This window comes from Pezoporus flaviventris, unplaced genomic scaffold (genome assembly GCF_033815535.1).
Source record: "Pezoporus flaviventris isolate CSIRO_AGI_PZ_B2104156 unplaced genomic scaffold, CSIRO_AGI_Pfla_v1 ptg000078l, whole genome shotgun sequence".
Taxonomy (NCBI): Eukaryota; Metazoa; Chordata; class Aves; order Psittaciformes; family Psittacidae; genus Pezoporus; species Pezoporus flaviventris.
In genome coordinates, this window is record NW_026892626.1 from 13004935 (window position 1) to 13029782 (window position 24848).

Sequence of the window (24848 nt, forward strand, 5' to 3'; positions counted from 1 at the left end):
ACAAGGTTATCATGAACTTGGTTGTTGGTCCCAAGGGGAGGGAGATAATCCAAAACAACTCCTTTCAGGTTGCAACAATAAGCTGCATGGATGCTAGGAAAAAGCTATTGTACATGTTTTGCCACCCTAACACGACACCTGCTAGCTCTACCATGGTACATATGAGATCATGTTAGCACTGCTTTATGAATATTGTTTTCAAGGATTATAATTGGGTCATGAACGTGGGGATAAAATATCTGTATGCAGGCTTTAAAAATTACCTTGAGAAATACGGATCTAGTTTTGCATATATGGATTTCAGAAATAAGTTTATGAGAGATAATAGAATTTGTTTCTTATTGTGTAGGACTCAAAAGTGTTCTGCATTCTTCTAATGGTCTGCATGAATTCGCAGCAGGTGAATATAGTGATATTTACAAAGCCAGAAACTAAATCCTCCAGCCCACTGCTAGCTATCAGGAAATAATAATATTTATCCACAGAGTATATTACACAAATGGCAATGGCAGGCATTTCCTGTCCTTCTTGCCAAACTGTCCCTCCACCTACCCACGGTCCCACTCACTCCTGGGGTGCTGCCCAAGGGCACTAGCCCTGGTTGTTATGACCCACCTCCATTTGCCATATTTAGTCTCACAACCCAGCCACTGAGACAGAAGTTGTGTTATTTTCCACTGAAAAGGGTAAGGAGTACAGTGGCCATGAGCTCTTGAACAGAGTAGAGCTAATTACCAGCTGTAATGCACTTACTTATACATGTGCTAGACATGGGCGAGCTGATTACGCTCACCATAGCAAGAAAATACAAAATTGAGGTAATATAACATTACTAAATGTATATCCTTTGCTCTAATTCCTGTTACACAAAACTTTACTGATTCTATACTGTCTGTAAATATGTGAGGATTTTGGTCAAAGTGTATTGTCTGGCTTTTTTAGCAAGACAGTTTTCATAAATAGAATAGGAAGAACTGAGAGAAGGGTGCTAACAGGTTGTGTAAAATCAAAGTCAACTAACCCAGTTCTGCGTTTTATAAATTATTATAAATCAGAAGCAAGACTCTTTGAATCACTGGAATTTCAGTGAAATAAAACACCTCCAAAGTGAAGAACCACTGCTGAAAATCATGTGAACATTAACTTCCGTCTCAAGGATTTTAGTAAGGGAGAATATTCCCAACCCTGTGGTCCAGCTTCTTCTTTACTTTAAGCCCTCTATGCCTGTTGGACAGAGTATGAAGATCAGGCATATTTTGCTCTCCACCACTGAATCTGCTCTAACTTATTAAAGCCCTGTTAATGCCTTAGGCAGCAGTAGCTGACCCTTTATATTAAGACCTCCTCTGTAGCAGACGCCTCATGCATATGCCTATTGATGTATTTTAAAGTGAAGATAATTTTTTTTATTTTGGGTATCTTCTCTTGATTCAGATTCCCAAGAAAACACCTCTTGGATCTATTTTTCCATGCCATATATTTCCCCCTACTCCCTGCTACAATGTTTTGCTCTATACATACAAAGCTTTTGTATGTCGATCCTTGTCAAAACTTTAGGAGCCACTTAAGCATCACTTTAAAGGGCTCTTTACCACTCAGATGAATTTTCCTCTAATTGTATCCTTTAACTCCAAAAGGGGTTTGGGGACATACTTTGTAGGAAAGATACTGTAGAAAACAAAAGTTTCATTGCTAGTGGTTCTGCTTTTATATTTCCACCCAGGTAACTCCACACACCAATTTGCTTTCTCTTTTCCAATACCCGTTTCCTCCTGGGGCTAGTTCCTGTGACAGAGCTGTCTTCAAATAATTTAATTATCCTGTGGCACACACCTTTTTAGTCCCCCCTGAAATGGCGTGTGATGCCTTTGGTTTACATCACTTGTTGAAAAACACTCCAAAGCATTGAAAAAACTATGAAATTGTTACAGTATTGGATGCCAACACACAGGACTATTAGTCTAATTCATCCTTCAGATCAAAGCCCACACAAGCAGCTCTCCTGCCTACAGCTATTTTCCTTTTACTTTCCTGCTTGACAGTAGTCCCTCATATCCCTCTGTTCTGCTTTCTTTGAACATACACATTTTCCTTTAGTCATGGAAATATAATTTATGTCTATTATACTGTATTATAGATTGCAGATCAGGACAAGCGTGCATTACTGCCTGGAACGTCTGTTTACTGTACGTCGGGTTTCTAAAAATAAATAAATAAGAAAGCCACCCTGCTTCGCTGGGGAGAGAAAAATAGGAAGGGGGAGGACTTGGGGGCTGGGGCGATCTGCACTCTGTTCTTAAAGTTTAATTTCCAAGTAAAGACCTTGAAGCATGATTTATTAACATCATGCTGTTTGCTTTTGTCACGTTGTGGATGTGGCTGGGGGGGGGGGTGTACGGGGGGAGCGCCGGCCCCTCTCTAGCCTGGACCACCCAGCGAGCTGAGCAGAGCTACTGGCAGCACACACTCCGGTTCAAAGGTTCACCCCCAATTCACCAGCTCCATCAGTCACCAGCCGCCTGGCTCAGCCACCCCATTGGAGGCAACAGCAATAATAATAATAACAATTCCCCCCCCCCCCCCCAAAAAATAATATCCTAACAGACAGGCTGTCTGGGGCGCGAGAATTGCAAAAACAATCCCCACCCCATCACAGAGAGTGTGTGTGCACAGAGGAGAGGGAGTGTGAGGAGGGGGGAGAGAGGGTATGAGACAGACAGAGGGGAGGGAAGAAGGGAGGAGGGAGTCCAAGCTCTGAGAAACATCACTCCATCTCTCTCACTCCACAGGAGCTGAGCAAGGAGCAGGACAATGTTTGACAACACGCAGTACCCCTATAACTGCTTTAATTATGATGGGGATGATTATCCTACCTGTAGTTCTGATGAAGAGAAAAAATTCACCAGACCAGCATACAGGTAAGATGAAGTTTTTCCAAATCCCCTCATTTCTGGGGTGGTTTCTGAGCTCTGGGGTGGTGGGATTATAGATTTTGGGGGACTGTGGGACCTCTCCCCAGGTGTGTGCAGTGGTCTGATTTCCCCCCTTCTCTGTGTTTGAAGTGTCCATGATTTGTTTTCTCCCGTGTGGGGTCACAGCAACTCTGGCACGCTGTTGAGTCAGCAGATCTCAGATGGTGTCCTCCAACCTCCAGGAGCCCCAGGAGAAGGGGAAATAAATATGCAATGTGCCAGTGGGTGAATTGGATGCAGATAATCCCCATCACGGTGGGAAGAGGTGCAGTGTAGATGTTCACAGGGAACCTAAGGTCCTTTACACCAGCAGGCAAGGTCTCCAGTGACACTGTCTCTGAGCCTGGACTGTCTCGCTGCAGCTTTCCAGCTCAGAGAAACTTTTCTGATGGAGTTTGAGAGGTGGATGATTTTTCTGTAATCCTCCTGTATCTAAGCCCTCTGCACTGAGTGCCAGGGCAAAGAGCCTGGCTGGGAATCAATCACCTGGAAGTAACGCCTGTGTATCACCCTGGAGGCTCGGGGCTAAGAGGCAGTGACCATGCTCGGGACTTATCCCTGGGATGTCTCATGTCAGGGTGCAGATCCACTGGGAGAACTTTTGGAAGCAGGATATAGGCACACATGTGCCCATGTGGTCCTAAAGACTGAGTACGTGAGTAAGGTGACGGTGTAACAGCAAGTTTTCCTTTTTTCAGCTACATTGCCTTAATTGCAATGGCCATCCAGCAAAGTCCTTCCAATAAAGTCACCCTCTCTGGCATTTATGACTTTATAATGAAGAAATTTCCTTACTACAGATCAAATCAAAGAGCCTGGCAGAACTCCATCCGACATAACTTGTCACTTAACAGTTGTTTTGTAAAGGTAAGATCAGTAACTGTATATTTACATACACACTGTGCATGGCTAAAAAAATATATGCAGGGATAATCTTTTCACTAGGAAAGAAGGAAAACAAACAGCTGAGCTTCAAATCACTTAAAATGTCTCTGAGTTGTCAATTGTGAAAAGTATATCTTTGTCTGGTGTGTGCTAACAGATAACAAATTGAAGAGGATGGAGTTTACATCCTATTCATACAATGAAAGAGAATAGGCTTAAAAGTCTTGTCATATGTGTTTACACCATTCTTGAATGTAAATGAATGCAGATGTGAAGCAGCAGCATCTGTAACACATACAAATACTGAACTGCCTTTAAATAAATACAGGTTCCCAGAACAGAAGGGAATGAGAAGGGGAAAGGAAACTATTGGAGCTTTGCAACAGGATGTGAATCCATGCTGGATCTCTTTGAAAATGGGAATTACAGGAGAAGACGGAGGAGGAGGAACGTGAAAAGGGAACATAAGGAGCAGAGACCAAGCAGGGGGAAAAGTCCTTCATCCTCCGATATGTCTTCTATGGACTCTGCTTTAAACAACATTTCCTCTTCTGAAAGTAAGCACGGAAGAATTGAACCAGGCCCAAGACTGCTGGAGCCTCGTGGGTTTGTTCCAAACAGCATGACCAACAGGCAAAGCCTAAGCAATTCCTCCTTGGCAAAATCGGATTCTGAAATTAAATTCAGCATTGATTACATCCTTTCAGCCCCCGACCCTTTGCCTGTCCTGCGATCTCAATATAATATGCAAGAAAATAAATATCATCTACTGGAGGCTCAACAAATTAATCTCCAGTTCTGGACAATGTGATATTATTTATTCATGGCAAAAAAGTCTGAGTTGCAGTGTATTCAGCAGCCTCATGTCACTGAAAACCAGCTGCCTGCCTCCTCGTTGTCTTCACAAGCAGTTCTCAGAAAGGGTTACTGATTCACCACTGATGCTCTGTCTGTAACCAAAGAACTTTGCTAAGATTAGAGCATAAATAACAGTTACCAATGTCAGTTTTCATTATGCTGAAATTCATGAAATTCTAGCTTTGGTTTCTAAATCGTCGTGGGCACCATTTAACACCACAAAGAATTTCCTTTCTCAAGCAGAATCTGACAGAAAAAAGACTTGCTTATCACCCATTGCTTTATTAAAGACAAAGTGAATTTGATTCCACTTTCACTAGTGGAAATTAGGATTAATTCCACTGAAGTATATAGATCAGGACTTAAGCTGATCTAAGTGTAATTCTGTCAACTTACACTGGCTGAGAATGTAAAGGGGGGTGACTTCACTTTCTTAAAAGGAGTCACAGAATATCACTCTCTCTTACCTTAGTTTTTATTTTAACATCTTGTTTTAAACTGTTTTGCAGCTTTCACTCATCCTTAATGAGAAAACACAGTTATTAATAAGTGTTTAAAGTATATTTTTGTTGATATTCAGGCCAGAGTTGTTTAAATAGTTGAAGTGAAATTGTATTCAAAATAATGTCAAGAAAGCTAATTGCAAGGCTGTTGAAGTTTGGTACACTTTGATGGGTAATGTGACAGAGGCATAGGGCCTCTTAATGCCTTGGATTTAAAAAAATAAACAAACTTCTCCCTTTATACTATCAGAAAGATTCCTGAGATGCTGTAGGAAAGTCCTTGAACATATTTCATTTGGCAAGTGTGAAGGGAGACGTGGCTTTGCAAGAAGCTGTATACAGCATTGACCAAAGCTAGAATTCCACCTACCTGCTTTGAGACAAGTTGTATATTTCTATTAAACAGATTTATATTGATCCTTCTTGCAAGCAATTAGCAAAGTGGTACTTGATAGAGTTTCAGCAAAGCTAGTGAGATTTATAATTTGCAGATTGCAATATTAGGTCATGAGCTCCATTTCTAAAGAAAGCCGTTTCATTAACGTTTACATGAGGTGGGATATTTCAGAACAGAACCTGATGGACAATGATGAACTGTAACGAGCGTTGAAGAGCTTGCTTTTATACAACTTGTCCACGATGAATTGCTTTCCAGTACCTAATGGCAGTATTAGTAAAGACTCCACAAAATCTTGGTTTTGACTTGGCTACTGCAGTCTTCACCTACTGCATATGTATTTAAAAACAAAAAAAAACAAGGATCCTGGTGGTTTTAAGCCATTACATACAGAGAGATAAAATTATCTTTGCAACATGAACTAAAGGTAAATGAAGGTGTACGAGATCAGATTAAACAAAACTGTGCTAGAGGTATGCTCAGCCATGACTTGAACTTTTATGCAGGTTTGACATTTCACTAAGTTATTTTACATTGTGTCTAATATATATTGTACATTTATACTATATATTCTTATATATTGTTATTGAGAAAGAGAGCAGTATCATTGCATTTATATGTTGTAAAAATGCATGATGTATGTTGTCATGATGCTGAAAGTCCTGCCATATACTTAAAATTTACCGTCAGGGGTGTTTCACACTGGTTGGTAATAAAGGCTCATTTTTTTGGAAAATGATAAAACTTGCTCTCTTCAGGCATTTTCACAGCATGCAAAAGTCTTTGCTTCTTCTTCAGAAAAGTCTGAATGCAAAATCATGTCAGGTACATCGCTGCATGTCTTCCAAACTCTGAAGGAATGACTTCTTGTCACCAAACTCAGCCTTCAAATGGAAGATTTCAGTTCTCTGTGAATCAGTGGTTATTCTGGGCAATTACCTGAAAGCAAAATTTGACTCATTAGACCTGATTGTTCTGCTGTTTACATTGACATTAAAAAAAGAAGAAAAACTCTGGGGTGACTGGAGAGATGGGTTCTTATTTGAACAGGGACAAGAATTTTCTCCTTTAGTATTTATGCTCTGTAGTAAAGAGGTGTGGGAAGAGCATATCCTCATTTAGTACTTCAATGTATGCATGCACTCACATGTGGGTTGGTACCTCTAGGATCCTACATTTATATATTCATGCTTTACACGCAGATTTTTTCTCGATTGTTTTAAACATGGCAATGCTGCTGTAGGCTGATAGTTATATACATCTGCAGTATATTTGAAATACATATTTTTTTTGCTGTGAAATGTGCAAATATGATTCTTGCTATGTCTTCTTTGTTAATCCTGTTAGCAAAAAGGAGCTCAATGACAGCAAAAGTTCCTAATAAGCAACGCCTTACCCAGGTGAACACTGTAGGCTGCTGAGGCCAATGGACATATAGTTATGGCTACTAAGCAAGATAGGATTCATGTATTAGGAAAGGCAGAAATACACCCAGGTGGATTTATAGCAGAGATCCAAAACCATTTTCAGTACGATGAATTAATATTCACAAATAGCCATGTCCTTTGCTCACAGTAAAGTGCCTGCTAGGGAGAGACTGTCATACTTGAGTTTCCCTAACACATAATCAAAGAAATTTGTGTACAAATAGGTGTTAACATTTGTTTTGCAAAGGATATCAATCATATTTCAAAAAATGAAGGGACATATTTCAATTTACCCAGTATATTATATTCTGACGACTCCAGAAAGGTTTCCAGCACTTAAAGTGAATGGCATTTAATATAGAACAACATAACAGGGGTGAGGGCTAGATGTGACCTTATTCAAATGTCGTAGCCATTACAAAGCCATTCCCAATGTAATTATAATTAAATACTTTATGCCTTTCTTGCAAATCCTCTGATCGATCATTGATATTAACATTAATATTGTATTACCCCCGAGCAACTGTCTCCCACACAAGTGTTATGGATCACCAGGTTTCCATTAACAAAAGTTGTGAGCTATTGCCATATGCTGGTCATGGATAAATTTACGTAAATTACCTTTTCTCAGGGAAGGGGGGAAAAAAGTCCACATTCTTTTCTTTTTATCCCTGCACTCTGAGTCTAGAGCTGTTTCTTCAGCTCTGTCACAGCCTGTCAGCCACTTACATAAAGCTGAAATGAAAGGAAAAGAATCTCACAGGAGCATCCTTCTTTGCCCTATGTTGAAGCAGGCTGAATGTTCTCCACACGTAAGTGTTTTGATACACAGGTTAAAAGCTGAGCCGAAGCCAGGGATGAACAGTGCGGGGAAGGGGTCTGCATCCCACCAAGACCATCACAGGGCTGGTTAGGCTGCACACAGAAGCCAAAATGATAAAAGGTGTCGGTGTTTGGCTCAATTCCCCATCTCAGGAGGTCTTCCTTACTGGGAAGAGAAGCCCAGAATGAGCCCTGGATTTCCTGACCCCAAAAGAAGAGCTTCTGCTGGGGATCTGGCACTGTCTGTCCCAAGCCAGGGGTAAGACAGGAGATGGAGGCGGGAGAGCAGCTTCTCACTGCTGAGCTGGTGGGCAAGGCTTTTGGCCTCTCCTTTTAGGATCATAAATAGCTTTGTAAAGGAAAGATGAAAGGTTTCTTTCTGGAGAGAAGCTAGGCTCAGCCTCAGTGAGGGACCCTGGGGTGTTCTGTTTATTTATCCTTTTAAAAGAAGGCATCCCATGATAAAACAAAGATTTTGATGGAGCTACGCCAGGTTATTCTGCAGTCGTTTGACTTCTGATGATTTCATTTCTTACACTTCTGTCACTGGAGTCACAAAAGCGTTTTTTGCACAGCAAGATGATCCTCTGCCTCAGAATGGAGTTCAAAGTACTTGGTCAAGGTTGTAGCACTTTATTCCACCTCTCCCACTAAAGTAAGGCCAGATAACACCTAATACAGACCAATGACTGACCTCACCTATAAGAACTTCCCCCTCAGCAGAACCTCCTCTCATTATGGAAGCATTAATGCAAATTAGGATAGCTGAAAACACACCTTTTCTTTGACAGTAAAGCCAAGTTCAAGTTCCCCTATTTTTCTGCCAGTCAGATAGATCTTATTAGTTGAGAGCCATTAACTCCCCGTATAAACAGAAGTTGTACTCAGGGAGCATTTGAAAGTCAAACCACACTGGACAGCTGGTTCTCTCCACACCTTTGCTTTGCTGTGCTCAGTTTTGTTGCTTGGGCTACCACAGCCTTCCTCAGCCACATAGCAGGCTGGTCCTCAGAGCAATCTGCATGTTCCTTCGAAGCTGAATCGAGATTTTTGCACCATTTTCTGATCACAGAGGGTTTTCCTTTTGGATAGCGATTGCCTTTTAAGGTCCAAATCTGGTGTACCTTTTTAACTCTCTACCGAGATGGGACACACTGAGAGGGGAAAGGGTTTGGATGGACAAGCGTTAGGGAAAAAGCTCTACTTTACATGTTTCAGTAATACAGTCCCAGAGTTAGGACTCTGCAAATGGTGCAGGGCAAGAGCCCTTGAGCTGCGTATCAAATGTCTACTGTAAATCAAGGGCAGCATCTCCCCAGTGTCCCACCACACTCAAGCTCAGGCAAAAAAGGGAGCCTAGCCCATATGCCCCTAAGCAAACAGGGCTTTAATCTTCACCTCTGGCAGTGTAACACAAATCCCTGTCTGTGATCAGCACTTCAGATCCCAAACCCAAGACAAGAAAATCCTGCGCTTCCCATTCCAGCTGGGCTTTCCCCTCTCTGTCTCCTCTGGGGTGTGTTCTCCTCCTGCTCTGTGGGTGTAAATCCTTGCAAATCCATTAACTTTGGTACAATTACTTTTGGAACTGAAATACCAAGTGTGAAACTGAACTTCGCATATTATATACAACATCTCACACAGTCTGCCACACTGTGCCCGCAACTGGTGAGTTGTCCTAGTTAGCATTCTCAGAGCAGCAAATGGTCCTGATTCTTTATTTTGCCTTGGCATCCAGCTTCTAATTGCTTTCTCGGTAACATGGGTACCATATGCACTGCAACGCATGAAAGACCTAGTACATGTCCTCTGCCTCTGTGGTAGTAGGAATGTCCTTATTGCGCTTAGGGTCATTAAATTAAAGAACAGGGTAGGTCCACGTCCTGCAGAACTTGAACTGGATCTTTTTTACCCAGAGAGCTAACATAAAATAACAAAGTTGTGCTCCCTCCCACCCTAGTTACAGCGGTTGGAGGCAAATCCAACTGTGAGAATTTTGCCTGAGAAAGAACTGCCGGATTTCTCCCACTGTGAAATCCAGCTGTTAATTCAAACAGAAGGGATGGACCTGACCAGATAGGCCAACTGGCTTGTTTCCATCCTGAAGTCCATTGTGTTCCACAAGTTCCTAAATTTATGGTCGTGGAGGTCTTCCAAGCCCTGTAACAAAGTATGGCATGCGATGTTTTTGTTATGGAATGTGTGCTGCAAAGGAAAAACAAGGTTTGAATTTATCTTTCAAATGAAGATCCTGGAATCTCTCAGGATAAACAGGCTAAATTAGGAATCAAAATACACCATGTTTCTCACCATAATTATAAAACTGAAAATAGCACTCGCAGAGTACTGTCAGAGAAGAAAACTAGAAGTTGCAGTAAGCCCAACCAACTTTCTTTTGGTTGTGAGTGTTTTTCTCTGTGTGTTCACTGTCACTTCATAGCAGGGGTCAGCAGTGCTCAGTAACAGGAACTACCTTTCATCTTTTGGGGGTTGCTGCTCTGCTGGAGTCTTTCAGAACAAAAAAGTCCACTTTAGAATTGAGCTGCTGGTCTCCATCATTAGGAGATACATCACACACTTACCATCTTGTCTTGCTCTGAGCAGGTTGGAAATAAGATACCGAAATGACTTGTCAGCCTGTATGGTGCAGCTCAGTGCAGCTTTCTTGTTGTTACAGCTAACTGTTCTGCATGAAAGCTGCTCCCTCTTAGGTCTTTGATGAAGACATGATGAAGGCTTAATAGGCTTGGAAGTTAGTCCAATTTTCCTAGTGGTATCAGCATTTCTAATTAAAAGAATTAGGCTTCCTGAAATTTGCACAGCTATAAGAATACTACTCTTTCCCTCAGTCATTAAAACCTTTTGTCAGTACTAGCACTTGGCCTTGCAGCCCCATATATGTGGATATAACTGTCTCCCTGAAGCTGCAGTTTCCATAGCTGCTAATGGTGAAACACTGTTATGTTCTCCTTTATCTGGGAAAAAAAATAGGACAGAATCAACTTTCCTCTTGAGCCCAAAGGATCTGCTGACCATTAGCCATCTGTCCCAAGCAAGATCTGCCCTGGCTGAAAATCCTTTTTGAGGTTTCATGCCATAGATATTTATTCCTACAACAAAATTGTTCCCTGTCTTCCCCTCTTTGCCTTGAGGCATTACACTATGCTAGTATTGACTGCAACCAGCATCCTGTGCTGCCATCCTGTCCTTCCAGCATGGCTTCTCTGAGACTGGGAAAAAAGAAGCAGTACTTTCCATAAAAGTCAATGTGGAAAATAAAAGGTGCAATGAGCTGTTTAGTGATTAATCTGTCTCAAGTTTTTCCAAGGCTGAGGGCTATATGAGTAATTATCAGGCCCTGAGAGGCATTTCAGTACTAATCAACCCATAACATTGTTCTGCATTGGAGCATCTGGGACTGGCTCCATGGGTTGAATCCTGAACCTCATGAAATGAATGCGAGTTTTGCCATCAGGTTCAAGGGACCAGAACTTCATCTCCTGTTGCCAGGACCAGAGATTAATCAGATTAAAGGCCATGTGGACTGCAGAGAAAATGAAATACCTTCTAGCACTTAACTTGGTGTTTTCTTGAGACAAAATAGCAGCTTCTTTTCCACAGGTTTCTTTGGCTCCGTCTTTCAGCTAGACAAAATACTTCCTGAATTCAATGGGAAATGTGTCCAAATAGGGAAGAAGTTCCCCAAAGCCCAAGGGCTGAACACAGCAGAACCAGATGTTGGCATTTGGGTGAGATTCCTGGTGTAGAGATGTTTGTATGTTCTTTGAGAGCACCTCTGTTCTGGGGCTGGTGTATACACTCAAATAAAGTTACACTAAGCCAATACCCAGGCTTGAGATCTCAAATTTTCTTTCAGCAGGAAACTGTCCCAAAATCTGCTACAGTTTGGCAAACAGATGACGTTGTATTACTTTCTATTTTGTTTTGCTGTTGTTGGAATTACAGGAAAATAAATATTTTCAAGATGATACATCGAGTATCCCTAATAAATAGCAGGGTCATTTAATATAAACTATGGACACATGGTTTGCTTTGTTGTTCTAAGTAACCATTTCCTTTTAACCGAATGAAAAGCTGGTTGTGCTGTGATGCTGCAGATTATAAATTAGCAGTTCTCATATGGTTTTGTGCAATTGTTTCTTGAAGAGCTTTAGGCAACTTCAGACAAAAATTTCAAGTAAAATGTGAATTCATTGAACTGTAACTTGTGGTATTAGATTTATAATAAACAAAGGTAGGTCACATAATCATGTCATGGAAAACAACGTTTTAAAATTCAAACAGCAACATTTTAATCTGGTTTAGGTTCTGATCCTGGAGTAGAGAGGAAGCTTGGCTCTTTCTGCTTCCCAGTGCATGAAACCAAGACAAGCTTACACCAGGTGGAAAGCACGCAGCTAGGCATGCACTTTCAAACAAGGTTGATGAGGCGGGAGGTGAGAAGACTGATTTCTTGTCAACCAAGAAATAAATGACCCAGAGACAGTGGCAGCTTTTTGCCATGCCAGACCAATATGCGTGCGTTAGGTGAAAAGAGGAAGGGGTCCTGATCCGGTCCTTCTTCCAGTGCTTCCTCACTGCTGGTCCTCAGCCATGCTTGGAGGAGCAGCTGGGAAAGAGCTGAAATCAGGGCTGGCCACAGCAGAAAGGTGAGCAGCTCCCCAGGGAAGCAGACTGCTCAGGGAACCTGCCTGATTTCCAACCTCATATACACAAAGGACTAAAATGAAAGGATCTCTATCCTGTGCCAATGCACACTTATCTTGACATGGCAGAGGTGGAGCTGTTTTCTAGAAAAGATCCCCATTGCCTTTATGGGGATGGGAAACGTGATTTCCACAGACGATGGTCTCCTGTGTTGTTTTATAAAGACACTTGGGACAATCTGCCACTCAAAGTCCATCCTTTAGCCCAGTTTCACCTGACTTCTCTCCCAGGAGTGAATGGAAGGGACAAGTCATGTGAATTGCTCCTAGGAAATCCCTGCTCCCAGCAGCCTGCTCTCTCCCATGTCCCTTCCCCTCAAGTGACAGCAGAAGGGCCACAGGGCCACTGCGGAAGATGAGCAAGGACAAGACTACCTCATCTCTGGAGATCACTGCCTAATTCATGCCTGGGTCTTAGTTCCTTGGGGAAAAATAGTAGCACATTTTGCATGGTTGAAAACAGTGTAGGATCTTCTCCTCATGAGATACTCACTTCATACATGCTGTGTAGTCCAAGCATCATCCCCACCGCAGTTCAAGCATCATCCCCACCGGTGATGGGGACAGGCAGCAGAGCAAGGTGTGGGTACCACTAGGGTGTCCACCAACACTCACTGGCAGAGGACTTTTGTAATAAAGTGCTCTCACCTGAAACACTCCTTGTTTGACAGATGTTTATTTGAAAGGAGACTCGCTTCTTTCTGTGGGTGTTTGTAAGACAAAATGAATAACCATGGCAGCTCTGTGCTACAGCATCACAGATTGTGGCTTGCCACTTAACACCAGCCATTCATTTCAAAGAAGAAATTAATATACATTAATGTATAGGAAGTTTTTTCTTTTCTGCTAAGCTTAGCTGAATCTGAATCATTTATACTATGTCAACAGCATAAGCTGAATTTGGAGAGCAAAGACCATACCTGAGCTGCAAACCCAACTGCAATTTATTCCTGTAAGGAACATTCCTATTAGCAAGTGGGTTTTCTGTGTACTGGGCACATGTGTGTAGAGCACATGAAACTGGTATCTCTGTCTTAATTCTTGGTTGCAATTACTAGAGCTGAAGTTTAAAATATTCCCCATTGCTGAACTCACAAGCTAAATGACTGTATAGATACTGAAATTGATTATCAGGCTTCCTGTTTCCTCGCTTGTGATCCAGCAATATTGACATACGGTACAAGGAAATTGCAATCTGAACTACTAGTAGCAATAGCTGGAGGCAATTACAAAAGGAGTATTGCTGGTGGTAGCACATGGACTCCTATATTAGATTTAACTATACTCTGATTATAATGCACTCGTTCAAAATAGGAGGCAATTCTGTATTCCTTTTCGTTTGCTTCTGTGTTTCAGCCTTTTCTCTGGAATAATCTAAGAAGAAAACCTTCTGGCTCCAGAGATTCATGTTATTTTGTCTCCAACATGGGCAATGCCTTGGGGAAAGGCATTTTTCATCTCTGTGTCTCCACATCCCCATTTGCAAGGCAGTACAGAGAGTTCACCTTTGTAAAACATTTTGTTAGAAACATACTATATCAGCACGGTTATATCATTGACTTTCTACATTCTCTTCATTTGCTGTCACCTTTCCTGCTTGTGCTTTAATCTTCTCTAGCGGATTTCATCCATACTGCCACTGAGCAGTTGCGACAGAGCTTTGTAGAGAACTGAGTTGTACATGACTGTACAAAAACTACGGGCTCCTCCACTTTCACACGACTCCAGGAACAGGAATTCTAAGAAACACAAAAAAATACCACTAAAAAAGAAAAGATTACTGGGATCAGCTTACAAGGCTTGGAAACATTCATACTTTTTGAAACTAATCTTCTTGTTCCTCATTTTCAAAATGATGTAAAGCATACCCATGTCTCCAGCTAAATGAAAGAAACTTTCCAAGTTGCATCACGTAATAACTCACACTGCTGCCTGTATTAGCAAACATTGTGCCATTATAGTAAGGAGAAGCATTTTACAGCCAGTTCTTTCCAAAAATGCCCTCAAAACAAACCTTCTACTGGCAGTAAAAATGAGAAGAGAACCCTTGCAATTTTAAGAGGAGTCTCTAGCATTAGCAGTGATGGTATTGCAATGAATTATTGAACCACTGTCTTCAAAGGGTCTCTATAATTCCAGGGTATTTGTTCAAATCCAAGGAATCCACGCAGGAGCTTGAAATTATTTTGCCATAGTGTTTGCTCCCCAGATGCGAAATCTCAAGGAGAATACAGCTTGGTGTTTCTTGGGGTATTCCCAACCCTGTTCTGAGGGGGCTAATATACAATGTCCCAATTATAAAGGCTTGACAAGAAGAGAGCTTTGATTTTGCCTTCAGAGAAATTTCCCAGGCCAAAACAAGCTCAGCACTTAGCATTTGCTACTAACTTAGTTGTGGTGCCATCCTGAAGTAATGATCCATGGCCATCCATCACACAGAGGCTGAGAAAAAGTGGATTGTCATGGATTGTGGCTTCTCGACAGGCCAACCTTTACAGGTGAAAAGTTCAGCAGAAGTGGGAAAGTTCTTTGGGTTTGTTTTGTTTCCTTGTGTTTTGTTTTACTTGCCTGTGTGACTTGTGAGAAAAGAGCTTTTACTGATGAGCTCTGCCCTCCTCTGTCCTTCAGAAGTCCTGCGGCTTCGCACGTATGACAAAGCCATAGCAAAAACTAGCTGTGAGTGTGAGTAAAACAGATAAAACTGCACTGTAATTACAGAGATCCTCCACCTGCAATCACTGCTGAAGGTGTAAGGTAGCGTCTGTTGGAGTCACTGTAAGCTATATAAGGATGCTAGATAGGACTTTCCTTGTAATTCAAAGAAAAACTTAACTATAATGAACCCTGACTTTTAAGGCTTGAAAACCTTCAATGAACCTTGAGAAAAATGAATATTTAAGAGTGAGGAAGCAGATGTGCCAAAATACAATGACAGTAACTTTCCTTAGAGAACTTTTCTTTTCTCCACATGGGACAGAGTGGAAATTTCACTGCTATCATGGACAAAAATAAGAGGAATTCAGAACAGTTGTACAAATATAACCAAATCTGTCAGTTTTTTTCAAAGCTTAAGTCTCAGTCTATCCTTGATCATGATGAAATGGGAGATGAGTGTACTTGGCAATTGGGCAAGCCTGTCACATCTTCTACATGACTTATATGGAGCCCAACTGTGTTATACACAACAAGGTGCTAATCCCTTTTGCTTGCAATACAAAAGTTAATGGGAATTTCATGTTGATTAAATGTGTGCAAAATGATGCTTGAAATGAAAAGTATAAATGACTTTTCAACACTAAATTCAGTTTAAGTTGAATAATGTTTTTCTTGTTAAAATAATTAGTCCTCAATCAGGGTAATTTGGAGGTTATTTAAAGTGTTATTCATTATTCAAGAAAGTTCTTTTGTATTTGAATTATTTCCACGAAATGATGCAGATAATTGTTTAACACTTTATCGTTCTACTATATAATCCCTCTGCATCTGAACAGTACTAATGGGAGCAGAACTTGGCAAAACTACTTGTATTTTTTCCCCAATCTTTTCCATGCCAAAGAGAGAATGTCTCAGACAATGAGGTGTATAAACTGTCTATTTTCTCCTGCAAATTAATCCTGAAATAAAATGTATTCCTCTGGGCTGCCACCTCAGGACTGCTTTCACGTCACTTTGGTTTTAATACGTTACACTTTAGCCAGGTTTAACCACAGTCAATAGGTGCACCTTGGTTTCCCAAGATAAATAACTTCACTAAGCAGAATCAGAACCCAAGACTCATTTGTCCTTCATAAAGGTTTGTTTTGTTTGTTTAAATATTAGTACCCACCAGCTGTGCAAAATAGACCTTTTTCATTAGTTATTTGATCATGGTGGGAAAAGCTATTAATTTAGTCAGGTCCCTGCAATGAGCTCTGGGGTTGCTACCAAACCACAAACTGATGAAAACAATAAATGCTAGACTGTATTAAATGTAAAGGTTAATCCATAAATCAAAGGGAAATGTCAGATGCCTTTTAACATTGATTGAGATGTAATTTGGTGTTGGTAGTGATATGTTTGTTACATAAATTCACAAATGCACTCAATTCCTATTAGGATTCCAGGTCTTTGTAACGTAAAACAAATTAAGTAGTTTGTTTTATTTATATAACCATATAAAGATTGATTACCTCATTCTGTTTAAGTTACAATATATAACCAATATTAAAATAAGTGAATATAAGTATCCAGATCTTCTTCCAGGGTACTTTTGATTTCGTATGAAAATGAATAAGCTGTTGTTTTTCCTCAAAATATGCCATTACCTTAAATATGTTTAAGGCACTTGTTCTTTTAATTTTTGGGTTTGATTCATGTTTTTCAAATTACAGCATAAGAATTAGCCTTTGTATAAATGTGCTCAGAAGTATAGAACATATTTCCTACATTAGGGATACATCATATTTAAATATATAATATAAAGCAACAAATATGAGGAGGAAATGCCACAAATTAAATCAGAATGGAATACAGTAACTGACGCCAAAACAGCAAGGAAAAGATCATTACGGTCACTCATGGAAACGTTTCTTTCCACTACTCCGCATGAAAGAAATGTGGGGCCAGGGAATTCTTCACTCTTTGCAAATGAGAATCAGGTCACCAGGAAATAAAACCAGCCTTTCTAGCTTTATCTACGCAAGGAAAGTGCAAAAGAAAGTCTTCAAGAGTGGGAGCATCACTCCCAGGTCACCATCGGTGAAGAATTGAAGCTACCAAGCTTTTTTGCTAGCTGTCACTTGGGCGGGCAGGGTGCTGAAGGCTGCCAAAGCTGGGAGTACTCTGCGATTCCAAACACTTCAGAGTCTCTGGCTCAATCTTTTTCCCTCGTATTTCCTTCTTAGAGAGAATCACAAATGACACGGCTTAACAGGGTAATTGTTGCAAGAAGTCCGTAGGAGTAGTATTTTAAAGGCAGTCAGGTAGAAGATCACCATCATTTTCTTCGGCTTAATTTAGCAAAGCAAACAATGGTGATGTTTTCCCCCACATTCCTGAAGGGCATCGATCCAAACAGTTATCCAGAATGCTTCTAGCGATATAAAGATGTGTAAGGACACAGGACTCAGTCAACTTAAAAACGAACTTCCTGCACAAAGTTCTTCATTGTGCAGTAACAGGTGTATTTGAAGCCCAGCAATGGCAGCCCAGTATTTCAGCAATGGAGGTGGGCTGGGGAGCACCTTCCCATGTGGATATAGCAGTTAACTGTAGCTTGAAGCTCTGAGCCACTGCCTGATCAACACTAAAAAGCAATTTTATTGTCTGTTTCTCTCTGTCTGTGCACATAGATTGCAGTGAGATAAAACATATTCCTTACTTATCTAGTTTTCGTATTTGCTTGCAAATGCCCCGTGAACGTAATTAGACATTTCAGTGATGTTTTCCTTCCCTCCAACAGATCTTGGCCTATGTATGAAATTTTAGGAGGGAAATTCCAGGACACGTGAATCCTTCTCTGCAACCCTGCTGTCCTTTGCAGCCCAATACATAGGCCATGATAGGCACAGGTTATACACCTAGAGAAGAGGGTATCAGATAAAGGCAATATCCTCAAGCTCACTTGGCTTCATCTTCTGCTTCTGCTGTCCCACAGCAGCTCAAAGGAGCTTGTAGAGGCTGAAAGGGCTGGGTAAAAGGCAGAGAGCATGGAGTCTGAGGGTGATGTGCTCCAACATGGTGCTGCGGCTCTGCAAGCAGGATGGGAGATCTGCATGGTGCTGGCACTCACTAAGCCCTGGGGACAGTCTGCTGTGGCTATCTAAATTAGGTCCTCAGAAGAGGGCAGAGAGAGAAAGATGCAGAAGGAGGTTAAGACCACCCTGACCTCCAACCAGCTCCCACGGCTCTGTGTTTTGTCCTCAGAAGGAAGTGGAAAAATGTCTTTGTAATCTGAGGCAATGCAGTCAAACATGAACCACAGATCTACACGCAAAGAAGGCATTCTGATAAACATTACGACATATTTTGCTGGGAAGAGCAAATCTCTATGCTAACAGAATCCTGCCTTTCTGTCCATGCTCTTTCTGGGGTTTTCTTTTATTATTGGCTTTTTCTCATCATATCAGAGATTCAAATTCACACATTTTTCAGCTACATTTGCCTTCTTTCTATACAGTGCTTCAATAAAACGTTTAATACTCCTCACCTTCCAGGACAGAATTGTAATGAGTTTATAATGAGCTACTCCACAACCACCAGTTCCCATGCCTTTTAAACTAGCTTCAACAACTCTGACATCTTCAGCATAGATTAGTGGAGCCCTGCTGATCCACATGGCTATTGTCCCTGGAAATAAATGAAAATCATATTAATATTCACACTGTCATATGAGTGTATGCTAATTGCAAGGACTGCAAAATAAACTACAAAGAGAAACACAAAAAGACGTGTGACTAGGGCAAATCTCAAGGACATGAATAATAAAGAGTTGGCTGAAGGACCTCTGAAACCATCAACTACTGGGAATTCCTCCTACGATCCAACTGTCACACAAATGAAATACGGAAGCCAGCCTTCTGAACAGTTATCATAGCCATGTTCTTATCCTGTGGACCAGTACAATTGGTAAGCATGACACAAACAGGGTAAGAAAGTCGGCAGAGGTTGAGGTCCCCTTGTAGGTGGAAGAAGGAAACCCCACTGGGAACTCAGCTGCATCTCTGCCCATGGTGATGAGTTTTATCAGCTGCAGGTGGGTGTTATCAGGCTTTCATAGCAGGCAGATGATGAGAAATTCCTTCTTGCTCCATCTTCATGTCTGGATCATCTCAGATGAAACATTTTGATCATTGCAATGCTTTACTGATATTTTCCAATTTAAATGACACTTGACTTTTCATCTTCTTTGCTTTCTTTTATTTCAATTTTTTTTTTAAATTGTTTTCTTGATTTCTCTGGCACTATTTCAAACCCTTGAATTTGCCAGGTCAGGACTAGGAAATGTGGATTCACCTGTAAGGAACTATACTGTATATATTGCTTACATCTGGCCAACTCTAAAGGGGAAGGAACTACATATCAATCTATACAGTCGTCCATGATCCAGTCCTCCCAGCAATCTCACACTAAACATCAGGAGTGATGCTGCACATTTAGCTGAGCCTACTCTGGTGTGAGCCCATTTAATTATGTGCAGAGCTCCCCATCTGAAGTCTCATATGGCATGGCAATACCAGCATCAGCAGCATGTGAATATAAGAGCAGTGCTGGATTTTGTCCTGCTGCTGTTGTCTTGGGACGCTTGAACAGAAATATGCAGAACTTTTTCCCTTTCGAACAAACCATGCATTCCTCTGTCTAGCTGAATTATTTTCTATATTAAATAAATCAATAAGCAAAGAAAAAACCAAACAAAAAAAAAACACAAGGAGAACAGAACACACAGACACAGAAGCTAAGAGCAGAAGAACCGCTAATTCCCCATTTCTTTTTTATGCCCTAATCACAGAAGAGTTGAACTGGATCTAAATTATTCATTAGGAATTAAAAACAACTTGGATCTTTTTTTCCTCCTTTCTATTTGCTAACTCTTTTCTCTGAGCTATAGTTTCCCCTCCACTCCTGGTGACATCTACAGCACCAAAGGCCAAAGCCAGACCATGTGTGAGAGGGCACCACAATGCTGAGGTCCAGCCCCTTTCTCCATGCTCTAATTTAGTGCAGGGAGCAGGGTCCCTTGCCCAGTTTTGTATGTCAGAGCTACTGCATGAAAACTAAGGAACACACAATAAATACATGGAACAAATTAAAGGGAGGGGGCAGGGCAGGTATGCAGATTTTTAGCCTTATAAAAGTTTCTATATTAAACTATGTCCCATACTCTAAAAGGGTCACATCCTGGCAGAGGAGACTGCTTTTACTGTGAGCAGAGTTTACCAGAGCCTTCTCACACCTCAGTCTCTTTCTTTTCCTACATGCCAGCTTAAAGCACTGAAGACCTTTCTTTCCTTGCCAGCCAAGAATTCCTCATAGAAGCCTCTCAGCAACTCCTTGGGTGAAAAACAGTTTTCCAACTAAGAGAAGCTATCTGAACTGACATATTTAAGCTGCAATTTAATTAGATGAGTTTTAAAAGCTTTTGAGTTCTTCTGTACCTTAATGGGTCCAAGGTCATGTCCCTTAACCCCTGGCTACCCTCATAGAGAATTTCCAAAATCTGCAATTTAGTCGGGAAAATATTCTGACTCAATCTGGTTTTGGTCCTCTCCTTGGCAGGAGACACATCCAGTCTCATCTACTGTAATGTGCTCATCACTTGCCAGCACTGCAGCCTGGTTAAGGCAGCAACGCTGAAGTCCTGGAGCAGAGCTGACAAGTATAAATAAGGGACAGTTGTCACATTTGGTTAAGGGAGGGCAGCAGAGAGGAAGGTTGCCTGCAGCAAAAACAGCCAGGCTGAGACAAACTCTCCCATTGTTTGGGGTCATCTGGTCTACAAACTGTTTCACATGAGAAAATTAGATTATGCCAAACCAACTTCTTTGGAGTACTTTTTTTTTTCTAATCCAGCATTAAAAGGATGGAAGTAATCGTAAATCTGGAAGCAATCACACACACATCACTTGGAAATGCTCTGCCTCAGTGCAAGAGAAACAGAATACATCAGCGCTGATTGGCCTGGGGTATCTCTCCCCCCACCAAGCCCATGTCCCAGACAAGTTAAATGTTTCATTAATTAGGCGCTAACTATGGTTAAAATTAGGAGAGCTGCAAGGATCTCTCCTCCTCCTTCAGACTAATCCTCTGATTAAAAGCAGGGCCCCAGTTTGGGCTCTCAGGGTCACTCCACATTGCTGGTTTGCATTTGCTGAGTCTGGGTTTTGAGTCAGCCTAGTGGGGTCTGTGGGGCAGAAAGGGATTTGGGTTTGGTGCCAGAGCAGGGGGCAAATGGTAGGAGCAAGCTGGAGGAAGAGAACATCGCTAACACATCAATGTTAGCATTCTGTATGTGATGGATGTGCAGACACCCAATTGCTCCCATGAGCCTGTGGTAAACCCCAGCCATATATGAACAGAAACTGAGCAAATCCCACCATGGTGTTCAAAGGAAATTACCTCCAGAGAGGGTCACTTAGGACATCCACCATGTCCTTTACTCGCACATGGAGAAGCTGCAGAGGCCACAGCCCCCATGTCTTGCAGACACCCATCCCCTCCATGATCCTCCCAGATCTGGGACACCATCTCTAGCTCTTACACAGCTCTGCAAGGCAAAATGCAAATACAACACTCCAGACAGGAAAAATCTGGGTTTGAGTGTGCTATCTTTTTCGCTTGAAGAGGCTGAAAGCTCCTTTCTTCTCCCAGGCTCTTGGTTTTGATTTTGACTGTATGCAAAGCCGTACGTTTTGCAGCACTGTTTGCCCAAAAGGGATCAGCATGGGGATTTCAGGACTGTTGTCTTTTTGAGAAGCAGAGAGAAGATCTCCTCCATCTACTCATCCAAAGCTCTGTCAGACTGTGATATTAATCAGAAAACAATGGTTTTGGCAAGCCATTCCTCCAAGAAACAAACCCAAACCTGGCTATTGAAGGCAAGCAGTGAGGAAAGCACACCAGAAAAGAAAACAATGGGGACATTCTGTAGTAACCACAAAACCCCAAGCTTTCTGCCATATTCTGTTTTCCATAAATGTTGGCCTCACTTTAATGTAGAGCAGCCAAGAGATGCTTGTATGAATTCAGCCTCTGCAACCAAGAGCTTTAATCAACTATAAATAAAGTTGCCATGGCAGAAAATAACAAATATGAATTAACAATGCACAGGTACATTCTAGCACCTTTCAACAAGCTAGAAAACCAGGAAAAGCTGCTAAAAGGCAGATGCTTCCAGACAAGCAACCAATACGTCATTAGGTGTAGTAACAGTCAAGGAACAGCCAAGGGGGAAAGGATGAAGCACTTCCTGCCTTACAGCATCCAACACTTCAAGAATCAAACCCAAATACTGGTTAAAATACCTTCAGGTTTGCTCAGATCTTTCCCCCCAGGTCAATACCTTCTCTGCATTTTCAGTTTCCTCTATTTGCCATCAAGCTTTTGAGAATGAGGGTTGATTTAGCACATATTAAGCACGTTTTGCTCCCCACCAATCCAGAGGGTTGAAGATGACGTTCTCATAATGAAAAGCTAAAATTGCCAGATGATGGACTCAGCTCCAGGAGCTGAGGCATTTTTATACAACAAAATCAATGAGATTGGCATTGACATCCAAAGAGCTGGAAGGTCTGAGGATGCCACAACCAAGCAGGATAGAGGAGACAGGTCATGAAGCCCACATGCCCTGGTCTTTGGTTAGCATATGTGCTTTCTCAAGAAGTACCAGGGAAGGAATGTCTACAAGCAAAAAGCACCTGATTTTTAGCTTTGAACACCATGTATCAGGAAGTCACTTCCCAAAGCAGTAAATCAACACCATCTAAGGGAAAGCACCCACTCCCCAGACCTCCAGGATTACTCCATCTGGGCAGCAATGCCTCACCAGCTTTGACCCTGTTTACCTCATGAGAGCTGATTCCTTCCTAGTCTGAAGCAGGGATGGCTGGAGGCAGGAGAGATACCAAATAAACAGTGTTTGTAATATTACCCCACAGCAAAAAGAACCACGATACATTATTTTAACTCTCCTACTGTGCCAGGGAACTTCATCAAAGTGTGTGACCTTGGTAATCGTACATTTTGGAACCTTGCCAGAAACAAACAGTGAGTTTGAAGTCAAGTAATCATTTCAATGCCTTTTTTTTTGGCTTCTACTGGCATTGAACTCTTAACTTTAGTTGAACATACTTTTGTCTCTAATATTAGTATGTACAGATATTTACAGAAAAAACAGGGTGAATTACACTGGAGGGGAAGATGCTGAAGTCACGCTGCTGAAGTTCAGCTCGTAAAGAGGAAAAAGAAAGTCCTGATGTTATTTCAGCTGGGATAGCTGCTAAATTCACTACTAGCAGCTTTCATTGCTGAGAGCAGCACCTTTAGCCTAGTTGATGCTTCTGAGAACTTGAGATAAAATTGTCATTAATTGCAAGGAACTTTTTTCTAACTGAGAATCTGGATCTGAGTTTGCATCATGAGCCTCGACAACTGTCATTATAACCTACCTAAAATCCAGCCTTAAGAAAGCTAAAGCCTGGAGAAAACACCAGCTCTCTTCTTACCATGTATAGAAAGGGTGTATGTATTTTCATTGACTGCTTAATAAGATCATGCACAATTTGGTATCTGGCAACTAGAGATTCCTTCTCTCCCAACAATGGAGCAACAAAAAAAAACTTGTAGTAAAAATCCCATCAGATTGACAGAGTGAGAGCTCAGCCTCGCGCTCGGCAGGCCAAGCCATGGAGCACTCTGAAGTTTTTCCATGTAGATGTGCCAAAGACTGTGTTTGCCTCATGTACTTTTTTGCTCAAGAGTGCAGTTCAAAAGGGTGAGTCTTGCTGTGATTAAAGCCCTGTTATCTTTTGATGAGACTTGTGGCAGGCTTTCTCAGTAAATTGATGGGGATTTGTGGTTGTTGTAAGTACTCGAAGGGTTCCATGGATACATTTGATCAAATAAAAGGAAAAACATTCAACCCACACCTCAAGCTTTGGGGGTGGGGAGCTGATTTGGGCAGAAGCACAACTTCTGGCTGGCAGAAGCAGTAACACAACACGAGTCGTTAAAAAAGGCACCACTGGGGTCATCAGACAAGGCAAAGGTGGGAGAAGCAAAGCAGCTTTGTGGCCAAATGGCCATGTGCTAGGACGTGGGTGAGCCACCTGCTATGGCTGAGAAATGCTCAGCAGCTCTAAAATAGAGGAACGAGCCAGCAGAGAAAAAGATTGTTACACTAGGAATGGTGAATGGATGATACCACACATCAGTGGGCAGGGAAATGCAGGATAGGAGGTTTTATTTTCCCCTCAGCCTATCCTTTTGCTCTTTTTCTCCTATAGCCGGCTATAACACAGACGTCTGCCTGTTCAGGGGATGGGAGGGTTTGCATAAACCCAATCTGGCAATTTTTCAAATAAGTCAATTACTACTAGTTCAATGAGTAAAATATAAAATACAGGACAAAAATAGTTCTGAAATCTTTTCAGTGATAAAAAAAAAAAGAAGGAATAAAGGCAACAGAATAATTTTGATGAATTTCAAAATAGATTTTTTCAATGTTTACTATGTGAAATGTTTTATTCTGAAAACTTTCGCAGTTCATATTTTGATACTTT

At 41.4% G+C, this 24848-nt stretch overlaps 1 protein-coding gene across 2 annotated transcripts; it reads left to right on the forward strand.

Moving 5' to 3' along the window:
- The first annotated feature begins 2735 nt into the window (after nucleotides 1-2735).
- On the forward strand, nucleotides 2736-6817 carry FOXL3 (forkhead box L3). 2 transcript variants are annotated; one of them, XM_061473624.1, is made up of 3 exons: nucleotides 2736-2918; nucleotides 3671-3839; nucleotides 4186-6817. In XM_061473624.1, exons 1-3 carry the CDS (start codon nucleotides 2812-2814, stop codon nucleotides 4666-4668), a joined length of 759 nt encoding a protein of 252 aa, XP_061329608.1. In that variant the 5' UTR covers nucleotides 2736-2811; the 3' UTR covers nucleotides 4669-6817. The 2 variants fall into 2 exon arrangements, with proteins under 2 accessions (XP_061329608.1, XP_061329609.1); XM_061473625.1 differs by having other exon boundaries at nucleotides 3773-3839.
- The last annotated feature ends 18031 nt before the right edge of the window (nucleotides 6818-24848 follow it).

What these genes read in the sequence shown, in the direction of transcription:
- FOXL3 (XM_061473624.1), top strand. Translation starts at nt 2,812, where the DNA reads ATGTTTGACAACACGCAGTACCCCTATAACTGCTTTAATTATGATGGG. An exon ending in TTCACCAGACCAGCATACAG is followed by an intron (nt 2,919 to 3,670) that starts GTAAGATGAAGT and finishes TCCTTTTTTCAG; the next exon opens with CTACATTGCCTTAATTGCAA. An exon ending in TTAACAGTTGTTTTGTAAAG is followed by an intron (nt 3,840 to 4,185) that starts GTAAGATCAGTA and finishes AAATAAATACAG; the next exon opens with GTTCCCAGAACAGAAGGGAA.